At 31.7% G+C, this 16,881-nt stretch overlaps 1 protein-coding gene across 1 annotated transcript; it reads left to right on the forward strand.

The window, feature by feature from the left end:
* Window positions 1-9,821: 9,821 nt before the first annotated feature.
* LOC140443544 (uncharacterized) lies at window positions 9,822-13,320 on the forward strand. Its single transcript, XM_072534860.1, has 2 exons — window positions 9,822-10,150; window positions 12,035-13,320. The coding sequence occupies exons 1-2, from the start codon at window positions 9,916-9,918 to the stop codon at window positions 13,051-13,053; spliced, it is 1,254 nt and encodes a 417-aa protein (XP_072390961.1). The 5' UTR covers window positions 9,822-9,915; the 3' UTR covers window positions 13,054-13,320.
* The last annotated feature ends 3,561 nt before the right edge of the window (window positions 13,321-16,881 follow it).

The following is a 16,881-nucleotide window of genomic DNA, read 5'->3' on the forward strand; positions in this document are numbered from 1 at the left end:
AAGTTTAAAATTTCAAAACTACAGTTAAATAAAGTTCAAGTATATTATTTTCATTATTTGTTCAATACTGATGCCATCAATTTTTATTTTACATCTAGTTGGTTCTTTGCTGACTACTATTGTTTTAGTTTTCTGAGATGAAATTGTCATAATAAATTCATAATGCCAGGTATTTTATTTCCATTACCTATGTGGTTATTCCATTCTTTTTTTCTATTTTGTATCCATTCATTTATACACTATACGTTACATTTTCTTTTCGATTTCTCAGAGTATTTCCTGTAATTCTTCTCAGTACTCTCATCTCTGCCGCGTCCATTATTCTTTGCGTTGTGGCTGTGTCGGGTCTTGTTTCTGCTAATGCCATCAATTTCTATTTTACATCTGTGGTCCTGTGCTGACTACTATGGTTTTAGTTTTCTGAGATGAGATTGTCATATTAAATTCTTTTGCTCTTATGTTAAATTTGTGGACCAATCTTTGCAGACTATCTTCATCTTGGGCTATTAATATTGCGTCATCTACGTAACGGAGTATTTTAATTTCTTTGTTTCCCATTCTGTATCCTCTTCGTTTGTTAACGCTTTTGATGATTTGATCCATGATCAAATTGAAGAGCATGGGGCTCAATCTCAACGAATCCCCTTGTCTTATTCTGCTGCCTATTTCTATAGGTTCTGTAAGTTGTCCCTCTATTCTGACTTCAATTTTGTTGTTTTGGTCGATGTTTTCGATAGTTTTTATAATATTTAGGAGAGCTTCTCTATTATACAGAAGATGGATTACATCTTTCAGTCTTACTCTGTCAAACGCTTTCTTTAGGTCAATCAGACACAGAAATGCTAGTCTATTATACTTCAGTGATTTCTCAGTAATTTGCTTTATAACGAATTTTGCATCTGTACACGATCTACCACTTAAAAAACCCGGTTGTTCATCTGCTAAACTTATATTGTGATTAATTAGCACTTGTAAAATTTTAGTTGTAAGTTTTAGCGTAGTATTTAACAAGTTTATACTTCTGTAGTTTTTTGTCTGTTTTTATCTCCTTTTTTATATAGTAGAGTTAGTTCGCTCCTTCTCCATTCTTCCGGCATTTTATTGTGTTTTATAATTTTATTAATTAATATTGTTAATTGTTCTGTCATTGCTGCTCCACAATATTTCAGTATTCGTTTGGTATCTCGTCTTGACCTGCTGCTTTTCTGTTCCTCAGGTTTTCAAGTATTTTCCAAACTTCCTGTACATTTATATTAAGTTCTTTATATGTTGTAATTTCTGATATTTCCGGTTCTAGCGTCGTTTGTTCTTCTCCTGTATATAGCTTTTTTAGGTAGTCAATCCACGTATCATTTTTTATGTATTTTAGTTCTATTAGTTACTTTACCTCCGTTCTTTGACGTCTGATGAAGCGCTATATTTCCTTTTGCAGACGAGAAAACTTATGTTCCATTTCTTTCGAAAAACGTTCCCAGTGACCATTTTTTATTTTTCTTATAAGTGCATGTGTTACGTTTCTAATTGTCTTGTAATTATGTTATGCCTCTTGTGTTTTGGTTGACATGTATTTCAGGTAAGCCTTTTTGTTTTCTTTACATTTTTCCTTCACTTTACTTATATTTCTTTTACCGAGAACTTTCTTGGCCGAGGCTAAGATATTAGACTTAAGTATTGTTCAGCTTTCTTCGACTCCATCACTTTCTGTGATATATGTATTTCTGTTTTTCTCGGTTCTTCTTTTCTGGAATAGGTATCTTGTCGAGTCATCCTGTAAGCTTTCGACTTTTATCTTTGTGGTGTATTTCGGTGTTTTGTTATCACATATATGTGTTTTTATTCGGCACAATACCAATTTGTGATCGCTTCCTATTTCTGCTGATGTTAGTGCTATCTATTCAACAGAATATAGTCTATAATAGATCTTTGTCCTCTACTGTTTTCAAAAATGTATTTGTATTGTTCTTTGTGAGGGAAAAATGTATTATTATTACGTATCTGGTTTTTGCTGCAGAGGTCCGTTAGAAGGTTTCCGTTTTCATTTCTGATATTTTCGTTATATCGCTGTTTTATGGCTGGAACTAAATCATTGCCAACACGGGCGTTAAAATCACCCATAATGATTATATATTTATCATTTGGGGTCTCGTTTATTACAGTCTGAAGGTGTTCCTAGAAGTTTTCCCTTGTGGTGGTATCTTTGTTGTTCTCTGGAAGTGAATTGCTACCACATGCAGAGGTTTAACATCCAGTATAATTTTTACACTTACTATTTTTATATTTGGTGTAAAAAATTTTTGTGTACTAACAGAGCGACTCCTTCTTTGGCTCTGGTTTCTTTGGCAACACCACTGTAAATCATGAGATGGTCATCTATAATAATTTGACCCTTTTCCTTTTTTCTTTGTATCTTTTAACGCACACATGTCTATATTTTTTTTTCTACAAGCTCTTTTGTAATTTTCTGCTCTCTTGTAGAGACTTTACGTTCAAAGCACCGATGCGAAGTGTATTTCTCGTTTACCACAAATTTGTTGTCCTCTTTCTCCCGTTAGTCGTCGTAATGAAATCATTCCTGTCCCGAGGCATAATTCTGTTTCTATGAGCTGTATGGTTTTAAAGTCTATCAGTAGGGTGCGAAACTGGCTGTAGACCCCCTCCTCCTTTATTTGGGCTTGGAACCGGCAACAGTTCTGTCGAGCTACTCAATCTACCCAAAAAAACTGCAGGCGGATTTGAGATATGTTACTTAAGGATGTACTTAATCTCTATTAATTCTTTGATCTGTTTTTTATTCTCTTTCAGATCTGTTTTATATTAGGTAAATTCTTATTTCATTCCTTAGGTAAATTCTTATTTCAAACCCTCCGGCGCACTTTCAGGTCTACATGTTATATAAGTATTTTAGTTTTTTTTTTTCATTTTACTTTTACCCCTTTTTGTACTTACTTTACTTTCCGTGTCCGGAACACCAACAGCTTTAAATTTTGTATTTCCAATGGTTGGCTACATAAATGGCCCTGTCATTCGCTAAAAATAAATCTTCTTCTGTGTAGGTCTCTCTCATCTCTGTGTATGCTAGTAGATTTTTTGTGGTAACAAACTTTATAATCATACCGAAGGGGCTTCTAATTTCAGAAACTGGTACACGATTACTCTATTTGATATATGTACATGTAGGTACTAAATGTTTTAGTGCCAATGCATTTTAATAAAAAATACTAATTAATAAAAACGGAGATTTTCGCTTTTCCAAGTTTATAATACACACTTTCTTATGTTTGAAAATATATAAAAGTAATATAAATTACCGCCTTGCTTATTAAAACTAAAAAGTAAAATAAAGGTATATGGCGGTTAACAATTTATATTTAACTACATAAATTAGCCAAATAGTCCTTAAATTCCTCCATGATTAAATTGATAGATATTTAAATAAATTTCAAGTTCCAGAAGGTATCTGCTGTAAAATTTGAAAATCTACTACTAATACAATTATTGGCAACATCACAGGAGTTTAGAAGTATATGCAATATCGTAAATACGGATCCCAAAAATGGTTTATACTTTTGTGGAGTCCACTTAATCCTACGTGTTGGTCGGAGTCTACATAAAGCGCTACTTAGATAATAAAATACACGGTGTATATTCTACTGGAGTTAGTATAATACCGTTTTAGAACGGAGCTTACATTAACCGCTAGATGTATATATATATATATATATATATATATATATATATATATATATATATATTTTGGATATACCACTTTTTAATAATTTCATGTTTCACACATTTTTCACCATTGGTTTAGTGCCTCTTTCCACATATTTAAAACAGCACTGAATCCAAATGTCCATCTCTAGCAATATACTTATTGTAATATGTAAATTACAACTGATTCAATTCAAAATTAATTCCATGGTGTTGAAATGCACAGTGATGAAGTAGTCTCAACACTTCATGGCTGTGTTCTCTTAGTAACTCATCAACGTCAAGCAGGTAATAATTCATTTTATCCATTTAGTGAACATTTCATTGTTCATTTCCCCATGATAATCAGCTACTTTAGATTTTGAGCAACATAAAAAACATGCTTCGGTAACAAATTCTTTTGAAGAACCAGCGTGAACAATTATAAAACGTTTACCATCATACTCTTCTGGTTTACATCACTATTACCTTTTTGGTCTTGCCAGGAAATTGTTTTATTCCCCGTTAAATAAATCAACGTTCCATCCGTGTTCAGAGTTTCCAAATATTTGTCTCTTCTATTATTGTCCTCTTCGTATTTAAATCCTAATTCTTTTAAGAAAATGTTAAGAGATATTTTTCCAATAAATACAACTTTTGGATTATTTGAGAAGAAGTGCTAGAACATCAAGGCTGGAAAGAAGGAGCAACGAATCTATAAGAAATAACATGAATGCTACAGAAACGGTCATTGGCAGAATAGAAAGAAGATGTTTAACTACATAGTTCAATGTTGTAGCGTTTTAAACTTGGTGGAATATTTTCGTTTTTCTGTTTGCAAATGAATTTTAAAACGATCAATGTATTATGTCATTTTAAGTTGAGATTCTAAATATCAAGTTTTGGTATTCAGTTGTTTTTGTCATTTGTTTACATTCGAGTCCCCTAATATAATATTGCAAGTCAGGTATACGGTTTTTCTAAGACGTATTAACTGAGAATATTTTTTTTATCTTTGTTTACATTAATATTCCCCTATTCTCTGTATGTATTGTGAGGTAAAAAATTTCCAGTTAACCAATTTAAAAGTAAATAATCAAGAAGTTTTTTTGTCGGTTCGTTGCTAAGAACGAGGTCAAAAAAGGGTAGATTGTTTGTTTTAAGTTTGTAGGCAAAAACTAGCTGTGAGACGTAAAGGGAAATTTATTTTGCGTTGAAATTTGTAAAATGTAAGGCATCAGGGAGTCAAGCGATAGATCTGAGACAGAAAAGATGTTTTGAGTAATTAGGAATCGCGAGTCGATACAATTTCTTTGTGTTATGTTTTAAGACCGGTTAAGGTGATAATACTCTTTGCAATATGGCAGTTTAAAACAGAGTAATCACTATAAGATTTGTGCACCGGCACTGAAGAAATTTTATAAAATGAGTATATAGGATGTCCCCGTCGTCAGCTTGATTTCCTCCACCAAGTTCCTGTTTCAATCGTTCCTGCCGGCGTATGGAAATGTTTTCTTTTTGTTCGAGTTGAGAGTTTTGTCCTTTGCAGCTCCAATCCCAAAGAAAGTAGCAAGTTTTTTTTGAAGTTAAGTGAAAACAAGTGAAATTAAGGTAACAATTAACATTTTAAATTTTAAAGTAAAGACAGACTCTTTTTTGATAATTATTAATAATTGCTTTCATTGAAATTTAAAGGATTTGTAATAAATAATAAATTGTAAATTTTATGGTTTAACTTAGCTGTCATTTTAATTGTTTTTTTTTTAATGTTAACATATGACAGATAGCTTTATTTGTTTCAATATTTATTTGTTTTGTTTGTTTTAAAAAAAGGTTAATCTCTGTGCGGTAACATTTGTAAGTTTTTGTAGTATCTCCAACACCTGGAGTTTGTAAACGGACACATGTAAGTTTTTTTTTTATTCTGTATTTGGCAACTATTTATATAGTATATTTTTTATGCCATTTATGTGTTGATAACTGTTTGTATGAGACAAAAATAAACGTTTTGATTTGTTTCTCTGATCCATTTTTTATTTATTTTAGAAATCTCCTGACCCTTTATGTATATTTTTATTTTAGGATATTTTTCCTAAATCCAGCAAGTTTAGGATTCTTCGAAGCAGCGTCCTTTCCTGTAAAATAGCTAGAAGCCCTTTCTTGTTGTCTTAATTGTTCAGTTGTCCAGGAGATTTGAGTAAGTACCCCTTTATTTCATTCTTTGTGTAGATACCCCAATCCAACCCATTTATTTCAACTTATCCACGACCCCAGCTCTCCAGCAATCCCCTGAGTGCCGTTCGCATACGTATCGTTTGTTTTGCTTGCCCTATCTTCGCCCCCATAGTTTCTGTCCCCAATTTTCTACCCCATAATCTTACCCTGAGGTAGGCAAAATATTTCGTTACAATGTAAAGAAAATAAATACTACATTTCCATGAAAATGTTTAAAGTACTCTAAATATGTATGTAAGTAAATAATTTTTAACATCGTTTTTTTTTTATTTTTATTCAAAATCGTATTGTAGTTTTCTCCTGATGATACTAATAAATAATTAGCGAAATATTGAGACCTAAAGAAAAACAGTTTTATTTAATAATCATTCAAGATTGCATGTCATTCAAGATTTACTACGTCAGAACCCCACAGCGTTGCCAAAACATCAGAATAGTTAGTATACTCGGTTCGCTATTCCCAGTCCGAAATGTCTAGTGAATTTAGTAATTATTTTTTTTGCGAAGTTAGTTACTTTTTGACAGACTAAAAGTGGCTGGAAGTTACTATACAACCAAGCGCACGTACTCATAGCCAATATTAATAGTAAACAAACTAAATAGTAAATAAAATAGAACTTTGCGAATTACCGACAATCAATATTTATTTATCTGCAACATTATAATAAATAGTTATGTTAAATTATAACAACTAAAATAAATTTTTTAAATATATACTACCCAAAATTTGATGGGATGTAAATGAATTAAATTTCAAAATTACAGGCGAATTGAGGATATATAAATTAGTTGATTCGGCTACTAACCAAGATGATGTCGTCTACTATCCGCCTGAATTTTTAAATTCGCTGGATTTACCAGGATTGCCACCTCACAATCTTCAATTAAAGGTTGGATCATTAGTTATAATGTTGAGAAATATCAACCAACCGCGTCTTGCAACGGTACACGGTTAGCGATAAAAAAATATTGAACAACGTGATAGAAGCAACTATACTGAAAGGAAATTGTTCCAGACATGAACATATTGTTTTTAAAATATAAAATAAAAATGTAATTTTTAGACCTTTCTTAGTGTAGAAGTAAAATAGTCACTTTATCAAGTTTGCTCGGGACACCCGACTCATTGGCGCCATAACCTCTTAAATAGTTTTCACATCTAAATAAAAGAGGAGTTATCTTCACTTTTACGCATCAAGTAGTATTATCCGTTCAGTTCGTTCTCACACACCGCCCTTGAGGCATCGCATTTCAAAACACTCTCAATTCATATATAAAATATTTCTCTACGCCGAAATCGGGCATTTTTTTTATACATACGGTTTTCTCTTTCACGTGTTATAAAGAAAGAATTTTTTGAGATTGTATAATACGCTACGGTCGTGTTGGGCCTCCCTATCTAAAAATATTTAATTATAAGTCGATAAACTTAGTGATTTTATTTCTCTGAAGCTATATTTGCTCAAATTAACAATCCTTATTAGAGATGCCACTTTGGAACAGGATCTGTTCTTTTCGAAACAGGTTTTTATTTGGAACAGGTTGGAACAGATATTGATCAATAAGTTTTCCTGTTCCAATATAACAGTTTTTATCACACAACAGACCAGGAGACCAGTGTATACTTGACTGCTGTGAATCGCAGCTAGTAGTGGTAGTGATGACAACACTGGCGCTGTCCACAACGTTTGATATATTTCCAATGTCACTACTTACACACATAACAGATTTCTGTGGAATGTTCACAGTTGGATGCTTTCTTTCAATATGTTTTTTATGTTTGTTATTGATGATTTATACGACATTTGTAACTGACACATATTACACTTCGCAATCGTGTTGTCAACTATGGTAAAAAAGTTCCAAACTGGCCTACTTTTATTCTGCCTTGATACACTTTTCATTTTCAATAAAGAATTCGAACTCATCATAAAAGAATATTTTACTTAAAAGGAAAATAACACGTAGGTATTAAACCGGCAATAAAACCAAAGAATATAGACTAGTCTATATTCTTTGATAAAACTATCTAAAATTTAATTCTACTGCGACTTGCGACAAGACTTTAAACTTTCAAAACATACAACCACAAATACAATGGTCTATTCAAGTCTATTGTTAACACAACAACCTTTCTGGAACAAACCGAACCGGTACTGAAGCAACCCGTACATAACACAGTGTTAGAGTTGGAACAGTTTGGAACTGAAGCAGTTTTTTTGAAATAGATAATTTTTGGAACTGAAACAGCTTGTAACAGTTGTTGAAAAACCCCTGTTCCAACCATCCCTAATCCTTATCCTTCAACGGTCACTGAAGAACCAAACCTATGGAGATACATCCATTCAAAAGTCCTTTGAAGTAAGGCTTGGAATCAAAAGAATTTCCAACCCTCGAGTGTAGGTAGCCAGTTATACGGCTCCCCCTCAGAAATTATAAAGAAGAAGGCGTTTTTATACCAAGCATACCAATGATTCCGACTGATGTACCATTTGAATTTAAACTACTACAGTTTCCAATGCGGCTTGCTTTTGCTATGACCATAAATAAGTCCCAGGGGCAATCATTAGGTGTTTGTGGTATTAATCTAGAAAACCCATGTTTCTCACATGTTGCCTGTTCTCGTGTTGGAACACCATCAGATTTGTTTGTATATTCACCAGGTAATCAAAAAAAAAAAACATTGTACATTTATGATAAAGCACTACAATAAAAATAAAGCAGATTTTTGTTAATAATTATGATTTACTTGATTTACAATAAAGCGATTACTGAAAGTGCTTATATACGTTTTATTTCATTATTCTTTATTACATCGGTTATTAACCCTATGGTAATAATAATAATAAATAATTATCTCTGTTTTGTTATTGAAGCACCCACTTTATAAATATGTGTTACCTTTAGGTTCCCACCATCCCTTTAGATTATTTTTCAATCAGGTTTGAACCGTAAGTTCTCCTCTTATCCCAGTCGGGGTTTTTAGTGGATCTAAAAGGGCCAAAGTTCGTGGAAGCGAAGATACTTAAAGTACATTCGTTTAGCAAATTCCCATCTGTAAATATGAGCACGTGTTGATATTCGCCGTCTCATTCGTCAAGAGGCTATTAAATATAATTTATTACCTTAAGCCAGACATATTCTCATGTTACAGATCCAAACTTGCCAACATTTTAAATTCAAATTGTATCGTGTTGATTTAAGTTAATATATTGTGTTATATTTATGTTATAGTTATTGTTAAGTTATTTACTGGTCGTGTTATTTTTTAGAGTTTAGTTTAATTGTGATATAATGATTAAATTTCAAGAAATTCTTACACTACCAGTTTCAAAAGTAAATATTTTTAAAAATCATATGATACATAGGTCGTACATCAGTACGACCCTGTTTGGCTTACACGTGGTTCTATTGACAATTGGAAATTTGTAAAATGAATACGGTTTAGGTCACCCAAGCTGACCCTCACACACCGCCCTATCATCATGGTGACGGTTCTGTTCAGGAGAATTAAAGAAATAAACTGCCATATTCCAAATCTATTGGACAGAACGAAGTCTGTCGGGTCCGCTAGTCCATAATACAACGAAATATTTACAAATATATAGCTTTATCCACTATGCTTGGGTATTCTAACTGGGGTATAATTCTAACTATCCTGATAATTCTAGTATCCGATATTCGCGATTTACCAGTAACATATACATTTTCGGACAGAAAGAATATATTTTTTGGCATAGAATTAAGTTTTTCTCCCCTCTCGGACCAACTTTTTCTTTGTCAATGCACCGTCAATGTTGAGGCCAAATGTTTTAGTTGAGCTTCCAACCGTATTCGGCACTGGAAACTCTCCCTACTCGTTGTATGGGACTTACGATGTTGACACTGATGTCAGCTTTGGTTTTATTTATTTTTTAATTTTTTGTTGAATTATTTGCGATTGATAAACAAAACCAAAGCTCCATTAACCTGTGGCCAAAGATTAAACAAATGGAAGTAAAACAAGAACTTAGTGATGCGACGTGTCAAGCAGGAATATATTGTAAAGCTTTTGATGATGATGCTTTGGATATTTGTAAAATTGAAATTAAACAGGAACCTCTAAGAGAAAGTACACATGATACATTTAATTATGTAGCCTTAAGGAAAATCCGCATAAAGACTGAAATAGAACAAGACGAACACAAACTTAAGTCATTTAAAGAAATACCATCAAATCCAAGAGGTAAGTAAACTACAAGAGTATAAGTATACCCATTAACCCTCAGCTACTATAATCTGGGTCTGTCAGACCCAGAGAGCTCTCGACAACCATGCACTCCCCCCAACTTAAGTAATGTTTGGCTGGGGCTCCGGCTATTCTCAGCTTATTTAGTCTGAAATACGGGGCAATGATTAGTTTAGAGAACCCATCATAACCAAACTTATATTTGACATTTAACATAAGCTTAAATGGTGTCAGAATTGCCATATCTTCATTTTTTTCATAGTCTCCCATAATATAGAAATGCATTGAAATTATATAAAAAATCATAGATTTTAATTATATTAAAGATAGTAATTAAATGCATATACAATAAATCTTCTTTGGAAATTTACAATTTATGATTTACAAGTGTTATTGTAGGGGGTTAACCATTCGCACCTAATAATAAGAAGGTCCTAATAGACAAGATGTGGAAAGTGCTGTTGAATAATTTACAATATTTAACTGCATTTAAAGCCCAGGGGTAAACGTGGGAAACCTTTTTGCATCTTTTTGGGGTCTCAAAATTAAGATTCTCGGCAAAAGTCAGCTTGTTCGTATGATTTTTAGATGCTCAGTGGCATTTTCGTCTCTGACGACTCGACTGTCTATGCATTGCTGGAATTCACAGTAAATAGCACTGGATGTGTTCTTAGTGTTGTTGCTTTTTAGAGACACAATCTTATTCTTTGGTATGCTGGTTTCTTCTTAACAATCTTCCTAACAGATAAGTTTAGTTGTACAGCTATCACAAGCTATGGTTTGCTTCCCATCATGATCCAGTGAACAGACACCACAAAATCATAATCTCAGAAGAAAATCTTAGGTCAGACCAATGTTCAGACTAAATGCACAGTTCAATGCTGCTGTGTGAAACTATTTTTTATAGTTATATATTTTTTTATAACTATTTTTTATAGCTTAAATAGCTTAATTACAGTTTGTTCAACTTCCTGCAAACTATAGATTGACTAATAGGTTTTGAGGAAATGCTTGCAATTATTTCCTCGATTCAAATTATATTTGTCAGCTTTCAAAAGCCAAATACACTTATTTGGTGAATCATAGCATTTTAGTGAGATAAATATAGCTTCGGGGCTAGTTTGGGACAGTCTATTATAAATTTTTACCTCAACAACAACTAAAGTGTAATAATTCAGTAGCTGTCAATAACACTATATTTTACTCCACAACATTTTATTTTATCATTGTTGATCGAAAAGAATCGGACACAGGGCATTAGAAACAATTCGAAATTATAATTACATTCAAATTGTCCACATAGTGACTCCTTTTAAATCTTCAAAAATCTCAGATACATAATTAAAAAGCTTCACTCTTTGCTTATCATCTTTATCCTATTAAAATCTATGATAGAAAGTTTCTGCAACAATAAATAAATGTTTTTCATATACATAATTGACAAGTTAGTTTGTATAGTCGGAGTATATGTCCCTTCTTTACTAAAAAGTTTTGAAATAACTGATTGTTTAGAAATACCATTCTAATTTTTCATATTTTCTTTATCCCTGATTTATGCATTAGTAAAATAATGCCTTTCTTTCCAATTTTTTGAAAATATGCATGACATCAAAGATAAATCAAATATATGATAGTCCTGTTAATGTGTGATGTAATGGGAGTAATTAATTGGATTTCATATATATCTATTAGAAAAAATGAGTTTATTACTATTAAAAATATTATTTAATACTAAATTAGTGAAAACTGTATTGGGGTGACATGACATTTTATTATGGTGTTATTTTATTTATTGGTACATTAATTCCTATTAAGTTTTGTTACTTTTTATTTTATCGTGTAGTTTCTACATAATCATTTCTATTTTTGTTTTAATTTTAGGTTTTTCTCAGAAGAAATTGTTGGAAAAGAAAATGATGAGAACATTACCTGAACATTTATGCAATAAAGAACAGCAAATAATTCCAAACTCTGGGGAAACCACATTAAAAAATTCTATTTGTTCTAAACATTGTTCTCAAAAAAATAATTCAAATAAACATATACAAGTTCAGACTAAAGAACGACTATACAATTGTGAAATTTGTTTGTCACGTTATTTGAAACAACATATAAAAAAGCACACTGGAGAAAAACCCCACAAGTGTGAAATTTGTTTTAAGCAGTTTTCTCAACTAGGTAATATGAAACAACATATGAGAGTGCATACTGGAGAAAAACCTTACAAGTGTGAAATTTGTTTTAAGCAGTTTTCCCATCTAGGTAATATGAAACAACATATGAGAGTGCATACTGGAGTAAAACCTTACAAGTGTGAAATTTGTTCTAAGCAGTTTACTATTGCCAATCATTTGAAATCACATTTGAGAGTGCATACTGGAGAAAAACCATACAAGTGTGAAATTTGTTTTAAGCAGTTTATTCAATCAAGTGATTTGAAAAAACATTTGAGATTGCACACTGGAGAAAAACCTTACAAGTGTGAAATTTGTTTTAAGCAGTTTTCTCAACTAGGTAATATGAAACAACATATGAGATTTCACACTGGGGGAAAACAATACAAGTGTGATATTTGTTTTAAACACTTTACTGTAACAGGAAGTTTGAAAAAACATTTGAGACTGCACACTGGAGAAAAACCATACCAGTGTAACATTTGTTCTAAGCAATTTTCTCAACTAGGTAATATGAAAGGACATATGCGATCACATACTGGAGAAAAACCTCACAACTGTGAAATTTGTTTTAAGAAATTTAGTGATACAAGTAGTTTGAAAAATCATTCGAAAGTGCACACTAGAGTCAAACCTTACCAGTGTGAAATTTGTTTTAAGGAGTTTTCTCAACAAAGTAATATGAAAAAACATATGAGATTGCACACTGGAGAAAAACAACTGTGAAATTTGTTTTAAGCAATTTAGTGATGCAGGAAATTTGAGAAGGCATTCAACAGAGCATACTGACAAAAAAACTTTGTGAAACCAGTTTGAAATTTGTAAAAGTGCACACTGGAAAACTTTAAATTATAAACATATGAAATTTATTTTATAGGTTTATTATAAAAATGTAGCCTGTTCTGTAGACTAACACGAAGCTGTATACAATGTTTTCTGTATTTTAAAAATTTCAATAATATGTTTAAAACAATAAAATAATTTTATTACTTATTTAATGATTTTAGTAGATTTTAATACAAATGAAAAAGTTTGCATGGTGTATAACTGTCACCACTTCACGTAAATAGACTTCGACCTGTTTACTAAAACTATTATTTCGCAAAAAGCAGTATTTAATGTAATTTTTCTTATAACAGAGCTGCGACGATGGAAATATCTTGCAATTGTTTCCGAATAACTGGACTGGTCCCTAATTTTGTCGCCGTATTTTTAGAGACTTTGAATTCAAGAGCACTTGGAAACACAAAGCGAAATAGACGAATAAATAATAGAATCAAACCATGAACAACCAAATCATCCAATTCGAGAACATAGTCCACCAATACCTCATAAACAAGTTGTTTTTCAATTATTACTTTATTTCTCTAACACTCTTCTTCTTAAGGTGCCTTCTCCATTACTGAAGGTTGGCTATAACTACAGCAAATTGCTCTCTATCTTGAGCTGTTCTTAGTAGCGAATGTGTGTCCATGCCTGTCCAGTCTCTTACCTTCTTCAACCAGGAGTACTTTCTTCTTCCTAGACTTCTTCCTTCCACTTTCCCTTCCATTATAAGTCGTAGGAAGTTGTATTTTTCTCCTCTGTAAATATGTCCTAGATAACACGTTTTTCTTGTTTTTTTATAATTAACACCCTACAAAGAAGAATTAGGGAAAAGTTTGCAGAACAAAAAAACTAGTACCCCAGAAAAATATGAATTGTATATTAGCTCCAGAAAAAAAAACAATTCAACAAAAAGTGTTAAAAAACAGCAACGCTCAAAGAAGAAATATTAGTACATGAAGAAGTAGGTCAACCTTCTACATCAAAAGGCATAACATCAAGAAGGAAATGGAAAATTTCTTCAAGTTCAAGCTCAGACAGCAGTGAAGACCTTTCATTGGCTGATTCATCGTCCCATTAAGTGGAGAAAACGACGCGGAATGTCTATTTTACACCGTCAAATTTTCCGACGATAGATATGGCGAACAATATTTGTGCATAGTGTTGGCGAAACGTCGAGAACTAATCTCAGAAGACAATGGCCTAACAGCCCGAAGAAACAGTTTAACAAATGGGCAAAGTGTTACCAGTGTGGCAGGTGGGCACATGAAAACTGTGGAGAAATAAAGTTCAGCACATTTATTTGCCTTTTCTGCGAAGGAAAGGGCTTTTTTGAATAGTATTTCAAATTGGGATACCTGTCTTAAATTTGGATACCCGGCTATCTCAAATTAGGCCCCCTTTTATTGTTAACATTAAATGTCGCAAAAATATATGTTTTATATATTTTTTTGTATTCTAGAAACATTCAATTTAAGTTTTTGGAATTAAATGTTTTAAAAACTTTTGAATGTTCTGTTTTATATTTGTTTTTCAAAAAAAGTGTCTCAAATTTGGTGTCTTTCCTCTATGCTAGAATTATAAAGTATACCTACTTTCAGATTTTCAAATTTAAAAAATTAATAAGAAAGTATAAACACTTACCAAAATTAAAACTAGCACAGTTATGGTGGAACAGTGTGTCATCTAAATCTAGAGTAGGCATTATGTCGGCGTTCTCAGGATCTCATCTTTGGGGTACGGAGAGTCAGAATTTATGTACAACTAGTTTCTTACAACTTTATTGATGACACACTACTTACAACTTACACTACTAATTACAAAGTACCGACTGACTAAACGAGTACATTACGATTATTGTGACTTCTTTTGCTCTCTATTTATCTTTTTATACCATCGAGATTCTATTACAAATCGACGCGTTACTAGGACAAATATGTTTATTAAACTGCTGAATCTACAAGGTTAAACTGGAAGTGTAGCGAAAGTATTTTGAAACAAGACACGCATATTATAAAATACGTGTTTTCTATTGAAAAACATTTATTGCAAAAGAATATTTTTGGATCACTTTATATATCTCAATATGTTTAAGATACTAATTTAATACTACACAGCGGTGCTGTTTCTGACTGTAGAGACGATGTTATTGTCAAAGTGGTTAATATAAATATCTGCCGAGTAAATACTTAATATGTTTATTTAAAAAATTCCTTAATCAGCGTATCGTCTCTCCGGCTGAGGGCTTGTGTTATGCAATAATTAATTATTAAATTTTACGACTTTTTCGTCTGGGAATGTCGGGAGTATCTATCGAATATCATATAAGAATATATACAATTGCGTAGATATAGCTATAGTTAGTCGAATTTGTACCACCGAAGCAAGCTGTATTCAATAAAACTTTAAAATCACATTTGTGTATTTTAATACGAAAGTAATTTTTTTGTAATAGAAATTTTATTTTGTATTTTTTCGAACTAGGAATCTCTTGCAAAAAGTAACCTTGGACATTCCTAACGTAACAATATCAATGCTACCACCAATTTGTCAAAAAAATTAGTGACAAGTAATAATTAATTTTAAAAAATAGTTATTTCTTGTACGCCGAAGTAAATAATGTAATTAAACTCTTCTCTTCCATTTTAGAGGAGGGTCGCTCAAGTAGAATACCTTTACAGCTTCTTCTGCTTGTATATTGCTATAGTATTCATGAAAAGTTACTGTTAAACATTTCAAAAATAATTCAGAAATGCTTTTAGTTGCTATGAAAAGTTTCGGCGAAATAGTAAACTTTAGAAAAAATAGTAAAAGGTTTCATTGAATACTTTCTTGAACAGGACAATTATTTAATGAAATAATTTCAAAAATATTCTAAAAAATCTTAAGAAAAGTGAAACTTTTGGTTGAGTGTATTTTGAAAATTTTTTAAAAAGTTCCTTAGATAATTTTTTTGTGCAGGAAAAAAGTATAATAAAAAGTTACGTGACGGTTTTTCGTTTTGTTTGAACAAACCTGTTTTTAATTCGAAGTTATAAAATTGATTTACATGTAATAAAAAAAATAAATATTTTTTTATATAGAAATTTTCATAGCTTTTTAAGTTTCAAAACTAAAAATTTACAATTTAATATATTAAAAACAAAGATTTTTTTGTGAAAAAATGAAAACAATTTCGTCAATAAATATCTTACCAAAATTTTTTCTAAGTCGAAAATACCCTGAAAATATAAGAAAAATAAGAAAATCGTACCAAGTCAAAAATACGATTTAATTCTAAATAAAATATTCTAAGTCGAAAATGCTGAAATAAATATAATTAAATCTAAATTGTACTAAGTCTCGCTGAGAACAGATCCTGAAATAAAAGGATACCGGTTAGGTGCAATAAAAAGAACAGAGTTTCTGGAAACTTAAAATTAAATTGATTGTGAGTAAGTCTTATTTTATTTCTTTTACCTATTTTTATTTTTGTATTTTTCCATATAATTGTCGATTTAAGGAGGAGATTGAGCCCAAAATAGCATCTGTTGGCCGTGCAAATTCTGCGGTATTATTTTCAGTGTTGAGGAGTGGTCCCAGGAATACAAATTCGTTCACTGCTTCAATGACGTCGTTTTCTATAACAAGTGGTGGTAGGATTTGTGATTGCTTGCATATTTTCATGTACTTCGTTTTGTTGGTGTTTATTAACTTTGTTCGTGGAGACAATCCATGACTGATTTGAGC

Source organism: Diabrotica undecimpunctata, chromosome 1 (assembly GCF_040954645.1).
Source record: "Diabrotica undecimpunctata isolate CICGRU chromosome 1, icDiaUnde3, whole genome shotgun sequence".
Classification (NCBI taxonomy): domain Eukaryota; kingdom Metazoa; phylum Arthropoda; class Insecta; order Coleoptera; family Chrysomelidae; genus Diabrotica; species Diabrotica undecimpunctata.

Coding starts and splice junctions, on each gene's coding strand:
- LOC140443544 (XM_072534860.1), top strand. CDS start 9,916: ATGGAAGTAAAACAAGAACTTAGTGATGCGACGTGTCAAGCAGGAATA. Junction 10,151..12,034: donor AATACCATCAAATCCAAGAG/GTAAGTAAACTA, acceptor TTTTAATTTTAG/GTTTTTCTCAGAAGAAATTG.